The sequence below is a fragment of the Gossypium raimondii genome, chromosome 10 (genome assembly GCF_025698545.1).
Source record: "Gossypium raimondii isolate GPD5lz chromosome 10, ASM2569854v1, whole genome shotgun sequence".
Classification (NCBI taxonomy): Eukaryota; Viridiplantae; Streptophyta; class Magnoliopsida; order Malvales; family Malvaceae; genus Gossypium; species Gossypium raimondii.
In genome coordinates, this window is record NC_068574.1 from 30032209 (window position 1) to 30039441 (window position 7233).

A 7233-nucleotide genomic window follows, 5' to 3' on the forward strand; every position below is an offset into this window, starting at 1 on the left:
TAGCTTAATTAAATTTCAAGTTTATTTTTATTATTAGATATTTTTTTAGTTCAAACTAAGCTTTTTAATTAGAAGGCTAGATTTAAATTAGATTAGATTCTAAAGTTTGATTGTAACACCTCAAACCTGGCATGGACATTATGGCCGAATCTGGCGATGTCATGATAGTGTGTTTGAAAACCGATGCTCGTGTTGAAAAATCGTAACTTTGCTTAAAACATTTTCCGTTTAGATCCCATCATTATCTTTTATTAATCTTAAAATAGTGATTTTTATTCAGTCGTTAGTTTGCAAAATGTTATATGTTGCGGAAGCTTTTTAAAACAGTTTGTGTCCTTGTGGGTATTTTGCTAAAACACATGCATTTTTTTAAAAAACCCGTGTTTTATGTACCTTTAGCAGATATAAAACATAAAGCAGTATAAAATCAAAATTTTAAGCAAAAACTCATAGCGGTCATTATTACAGAAAAATACCTCAGATAAAGCTTTAAAAAAACCTAATTAAATACGAAACAGTAAAAATGAGTCGTGTGGCCACAGCTGAGTCCTCTGCCGCTCCGATCCTCCTAAGTCTGGGGATTACCTGAACATATGAATCTAAAGGGTGAGTTTATGAAAACTCAGTGTGTAACCCCGCATAAAAAAGCAGACAGTTTGCAATCATAGTCTGGGCCTAAGCCCATTTCGGTAATAGTTTCAGTTTCAGTTAGGGCCTTAGCCCAATACAATACAGAAGCAGTCATGCATTTGGGCATTGGCCCATAACAATATCAATACTCAGTATAGTAACAAATATGCAGTATCAAATCCTAGCCAGCAAACCTCTACACTCCAACTCAATCCAGCCCTACACTGTATGTGGGGATATAATCAACCCACCCATCCCTACACTCCAAGTAGCACTGAATGTAGCACTAGACAGTAGTTTGTAGCTGAGATGCCAGTAATTTAGGCTCGAGGCCTTTCAGTACACTTCCTCCGAACAATATAACCCCACCCCACCCCAATGCAATGCAATATACATATATGACATGCTAAAACATAATATCATGCATAAATTCAGGACATACTGTATCAAACCAGTGGGACATCATCATGCTTAATAACATGTATAATCGTATCCGTCATACAGTCATTTCAGTCAATTAGGGGTTTAAGTAAGCTTACCAACCCTACAGTAGGTCTACAGTTGGCTCGGGTGACCCGTGAAACCATAGCAGTCAAATAATGAAAATGGGCCCACATCCCATGTTGCATACCCCTATGGGCCCACACGCCCGTATGGCCTACACGGCCCAAAATGGCCTTCGCCATGTGGATCACATGGCCTAGCCCCAATATTCTCACATGCTCGTGTGGTTCTCTCATGTGGGGCCCACGCACCCGTGTAGCCCACAGGGCCTAATTCGGCTCGGCCCATAAATCACACACCGCCAGCCTCGTCGATCACACGCCCATGTTCAATCACACGGTCTACCACACGAGCGGTCCCATGCTCGTGTGGCGTCGTCAGTCCCATTTTTTTTGTTTTTTCACTGACTAGCGTTTTCAGTGATATGATTACACACTTGGTACGGTTTTTGGTACGCACATGCTTCTTAGACAAAAAACACATAATCAATGACAATTCCATGTCCAAAATCAGTTGTGCTTAAAACTAGTACCATTAAACCAACAATAATCAAACTCTAATTATGTTGCTTACCCCTACTGCTCCAAAAGATATAGCCTACGATTCCGAAAGTAGACAAAGTTCGTTGCGATTTCCTGTTGCCAAAACACAATTCGACACCACAAAGTGTTAGGAACTTAACAATATTAGCAAATAAAACTTCTCCAAAACATTTGAGGCATAACTTCTCCCCATTACCAAAAGACTTACACACCGAATGCAACCTACGTTGAACCGGAATATCAACTTAAAGGAGAAGTCGACAGAAAAGGGAGAATGAGAGGGAGTCAAGTATTCGGCCAAGGGAAAACAGAGAAGAACCAATGCCAATTTTCCCTTCTCAGAGAGAAACCACAAATTAAGAGTGAAGAAAGAACAAGAATTCGACAAAGGTTTTAGGGGAAAAAAGAGAAACTGAGGCGAGTAAACCAATTAAAGAAAACGAATCGATAAGGACAGGAAATAGAAAATCGGCAGCACAAGGGTGGTGTTTGGGAAAGCAACCGGCGGCAAAGGGAGGTGTTTAGGGAGCAAATAATTCGACAGAAAAAAACATAACAATTCCTTGCACACACTAGAACTCGAACTCAAGACCTCCAATACTTTGCCACTCCACTTAACCACTAGATCAGCAGGCCTATTCTGTCATATTTTACCTATTTTTAATCAAAAGCCTACTGAACAAGAGCAAGACTGTATTTAAATAAAAACACAAAATTCTGCTCAAGTCAAGGTTTGAACCTAAGAGTTCTCAGACACACCCAAGGCACTTAACCACTAAAGCAGACAGTCAATTGTGTCACAAACATACAAAAATAAATATAATAGATTTTTGGGGCGTTACAACTCTACCGCCCTAAAAGAAAATTTCGGCCTTGAAATTTTACCTGATCAGAACAAATGAGGATATTGCCAATGCATTGCATCCTCAGACTCCCACGTGGCCTCCTCAATGTTATGGTTACGCCAAAGAACCTTAACCAATGGGATGGATTTTCTTCTTAGAACATTTATATCTCGCTCCAATATCTGATCTGGCTCCTCCTCAAAGGTCAAATCTGGCTTAAACTCGATTTCCTCAACAGAACAATTTGCATGGGATGAGAGTGGCAGCGCTTCAACATAGAGACGTAGAACACGTCATGAATCTGATCTAACTTTGGAGGTAACTTCAACTGGTAGGCAACAGGTTCCACACGTTTCAGTATGCGGTTAGGCCCAATAAACTTAGAGCTCAACTTGCCCTTACGACCAAACCTTAATACCTTCTTCCATGGCGACACCTTGAGAAAAACGAAGTTTCCCACAAAATACTCAACCTCTCGACGCTTCAGGTCGATGTAGGAATTCTGCCTATCATATGCCGCTTTCAGTCAGTCTCAAATCAGTCTAACTTTATCCTCAGTATCAGAAACTAGTTAAGGACCCAGAACATATCGCTCACCCAACTTAGTCCAACATGATGGTGTGCGACTCCTACGACCATATAATGCATCGTAGGGTGACATCTGAATGCTAGACTGATAGTTATTGTTATAAGCAAACCCTACTAGTGGCAAGTAATCCTCCCAACTGCCTCGGAAGTCAATCACACAATTTCTTAACATATCCTCCAGTATCTAAATCACCCTTTCTGACTGACCGTCAGTCTGAGTACGAAACACAATACTGAAGTCCAATCTTGTACCCAGAGCTTCATGTGGCTTCTTCCAAAATCGAGATGTGAAGCGAGGATCCCAATCAAATATTATCGAAACCAGTACCCCATGCAGTTTCACTATCTTAGACACATACAATTTAGCCAGCTTCTGCAGAGAGTAGTCAGTACGAATCGGTATGAAGTGGGTAGACTTGGTTAATCGATCCATGATGACCCATACAGAACCCTTCTTAGTAGGTGTGAGAGGTATCCCACTAACGAAGTCCATAGTCACTCTCTCCCACTTCCAAGGCGGAATCTTGACTGGCTGTAACAAAACCGAAGTAACTAATTCTCAGCCTTAACCTACTGGCAAGTTAGACACTCAGCCACAAATTCGGTAACTTCTCGCTTAAGATCTGGCCACCAATATAACTCACGAAGGTCGCGGTACATCTTATTTCTGCCAAGATGCATAGCATAAGGGCTACTATGCACCTCTCGCAGTATAGACTGCCTCAATTTAGTATCTCTCGGTACATAAATTCTCTCACGAAAACAGAGTACCCCTTCGCTATTCAGTCCAAAATTCTCGGTATTCCTACTTTCAACCTATCGAAAACGAAGGCCCAATGACTCATCCTCTATTTGTTTACCCTTAATCTTCTCTATCCACGTCTGTTTAACTTGAAGTTCGGCCAACAAACTACCATTATCAAATAAACTGTGGCGAGCAAACATCGTCCTCAAGTCAGTTATAGCTCTACGGCTCAGTGTGTCAGCCACCAAATTGGCCTTACCAAGGTGGTTTTCAATAGTACAGTCGTAGTCCTTAAGCAGCTCAATCCATCTACGTTGCCTAAGATTCAGCTCCTTCTGAGTGAGGAAGTACTTGAGGCTCTTGTGATCGGTGTAAATGATACACTTCTCACCATACAGATAATGCATCTAGATTTTCAGTACAAATACCACCGCGACCAACTCTAAATCATGCGTTGGATAATTCGACTCATGAGTCTTAAGCTGACGAGGCGCATATGCTACCATTTTACCCTCTTCCATCAGCACACATCCTAAACTAACATGTGACGCATCGCTGTATACAGTAAACTCCTTTCTAGAATCTGGCTGTATTAGAACAGAGGCCTCTGACAGTACAATCTTGAACTTCTCAAAGCTCTCTTGCTGCGCATCAGTCCAGTTAAATGGCACACCCTTACATAGCAACTTAGTTAAGGGTGCGGCAATCAAAGAAAACCCATCCACAATCGTTGATAATACCCTACTAGTCTCAAAAAACTACGGATCTTAGATACAGTCTTAGGCTGCTTCCAATCCAAAACAGCCTCAATCTTTCGAGGATCAACTCTAATCCCCTCAGCAGAAACTACATGTCCCAAAAATGTTACTTCTTGTAACCATAACTCACATTTACTAAACTTGGAGTACAATTGTTTCTCTCACAAAATCTGTAGAACCACTCTGAGGTGTTCGTCGTGCTCACTCTCAATTTTTGAATACACCAGTATATCATTAATAAATACCACTACGAACAGATCTAGATAGGGCTAGAACACTCGGTTCATCAGATCTATAAAAGCTATTGGTCCATTCGTCAATCCAAAAGGCATCACTGGGAACTCATAATGACCGTACCGAGTCCTAAATGCTGTCTTGTACACATCAGTCTCCTTAACCCTCAACTGATGATATCCCGATCGAAGGTCAATCTTGGAGAAAACTGAAGCACCTCAGAATTGACCAAACAGATCGTCTATCTTCGGTAGGGGGTACTTATTTTTAATGGTAAACTTATTTAGTTACCGGTAGTCAATACACATACGCATGGATTCATCTTTCTTTTTCACGAACAGAACTGGTCCTCCCCACGGAGACATACTAGGGTGGATGAGCCCACGATCCAGTAGCTCTTGAATCTTTGTCTTAAGCGTTACAAGCTCTTCCGGTGCCATTCTATAAGGGGCGATGGACACCAGAGCTGTACTAGGAAGGAGCTCAATCCCAAACTCTACTTCACGATTCGGAGGTAACCCAGGTAGCTCTTTAGGAAAAACGTCCGGAAACTCCTTAACCGTCCTAATATCCTTAACTAAAGAATCCCCAGAATCTGAAACACTGATGTAAGCCAGAAATCACATTCGATAAGTAGTCCCGGCGCTCCCCAATTATGACTACCTTGCTGTCTTCCATAGTTCTCAATACAACCCTTTTCGTAGCACAATCTAAGCTCACTCGGTGTTTAACCAATCAGTCCATTCCCAGTATCAGATCAAATTCCCCAAAAGGCAGTTTCATCATATCAGCAAAAAAGATAACTCATTGAACCTCTAGAGGAATATCTCTAAACAGTTTGTTAACCCTTACTGACTGCCCCAACGGACTCAGTAGAGTGACCTCACTCATAGTGCTCTCAACCAATATACCCATGTTTTCAGATACAGTACAAGCTATATAGGAGTGAATGGATCCTATTTCTATCAGTGCAATATATGGTACATTATAAATAAAGAATGTACCCGTAATGACGTCCAGAGTATCTCCATTCTCTTAACGACGAGCAGCATAAACAAGAGCTAGCTACCTCGCCTCAGTATGTCCAACACCCCTGTCTGGTGCTCTTTGACCACGGCCCAAACCATTACTACCTCTGGCCTGACCCCTGCCTCTCGGTGGCTGATGAACTGCTCTTGGTGGCTGTGCAGTATTATTACCCAGATCTTGTATCTGATCGAACCTCCGTGGACACTCTCTAATACGGTGCTCTAATAAACCGTACCTCAAACATGCCTCAGTTTTTTTCCAACACTCACACTGATGGCGCATACCACAGTCAATACACAGCGGCTGTCCAGTAGCAGTAATGGGAGCCCCAACTCTGATAGGCTCATCAACTCTGGCCTTTTTCTTAGGCCTTAGAACGGAACTCGAGGGATTCAAATCCCTCTTATTCCTACCTCTTTCTCAGTTTTAGTACTCAACGCGCTTTACTTCCTCAGTGATCTTTACCTTATCAACCAATGCAGCAAAGTCTCGCTCCCTCTGTGGAGCTATCAAAACCCTCAGATTATCCCAGAGGCCATCCTCGAAGTGAACACATCGCTCGTACTCATTCGCCACCATACCACGAGCATAGTGGCTCAGTCGTAAAAACTCAGCTTCATACTCGTCCACTGATCTATCCCCCTGAGTCAATTTAAGAACTCTCTCCTACGGGAATCCACATAACTGGCCTCTACATACTTCCCCTAGAAAGCGATCTGAAACGACTCCCAGGTCAGTCGATCGGGCTAAGTGCCCTCCTTAACAGTGGGCCACCACTGATATACCTCATTACGTAGTAGTGAGACAGCACCCTTTAATTTCTGCTCAAAAGTGCAGTCCAGATCATCCATAATCCTCTCTGTGGCCTCTATCCAGTACTCGGCCACATTAGGGGCAACTCCAGCAATACCCCTAAAAAGCTCAGCTCGATTAGACTGGAGTCATTCCATAATCGACCCACGGCCTCCAGCTCTATTATTGGGCCCAACGACCCTCTTTAAAATCTTTAACATGGCTTGGGATAATGCATCGTCCCCAGTCGCTCGATCATGAGACCCAATCTCTATCACAAGTGAAGCCGGTGTCTCACCAGTTTCTAAATTAGGCAGATTACTAGATGACGAAAACCCAGCTCGAACACCTCTACGACTTCTATCACAACCTCTTATACCCCGTCTGCGAGTACCTCTTATGCTCATTGTCTATTTGCGTTTAATCTATATTAACAATTTTATGCATCAGTTTACAATTTCAATATTTATTAACAGATATCTTATGAGAGGCAATATCAGAAGTGTAAAGTTTGTTTTTGCCCAACGCAGTGTCTATCATTGTCTATCGGTTTTACTACAGTATTA

At 42.2% G+C, this 7233-nt stretch overlaps 1 protein-coding gene across 1 annotated transcript; it reads right to left on the reverse strand.

Moving 5' to 3' along the window:
* Nucleotides 1-2565: 2565 nt before the first annotated feature.
* LOC105775416 (uncharacterized) lies at nt 2566-7074 on the reverse strand. The gene is made up of 9 exons (XM_052622442.1): nt 6887-7074; nt 6661-6787; nt 6309-6541; nt 5916-6245; nt 5214-5449; nt 4630-4700; nt 4283-4528; nt 3317-3641; nt 2566-2789 (listed from the first exon to the last, which is right to left on the reverse strand). The coding sequence occupies exons 1-9, from the start codon at nt 7072-7074 to the stop codon at nt 2566-2568; spliced, it is 1980 nt and encodes a 659-aa protein (XP_052478402.1).
* Nucleotides 7075-7233: the final 159 nt, after the last annotated feature.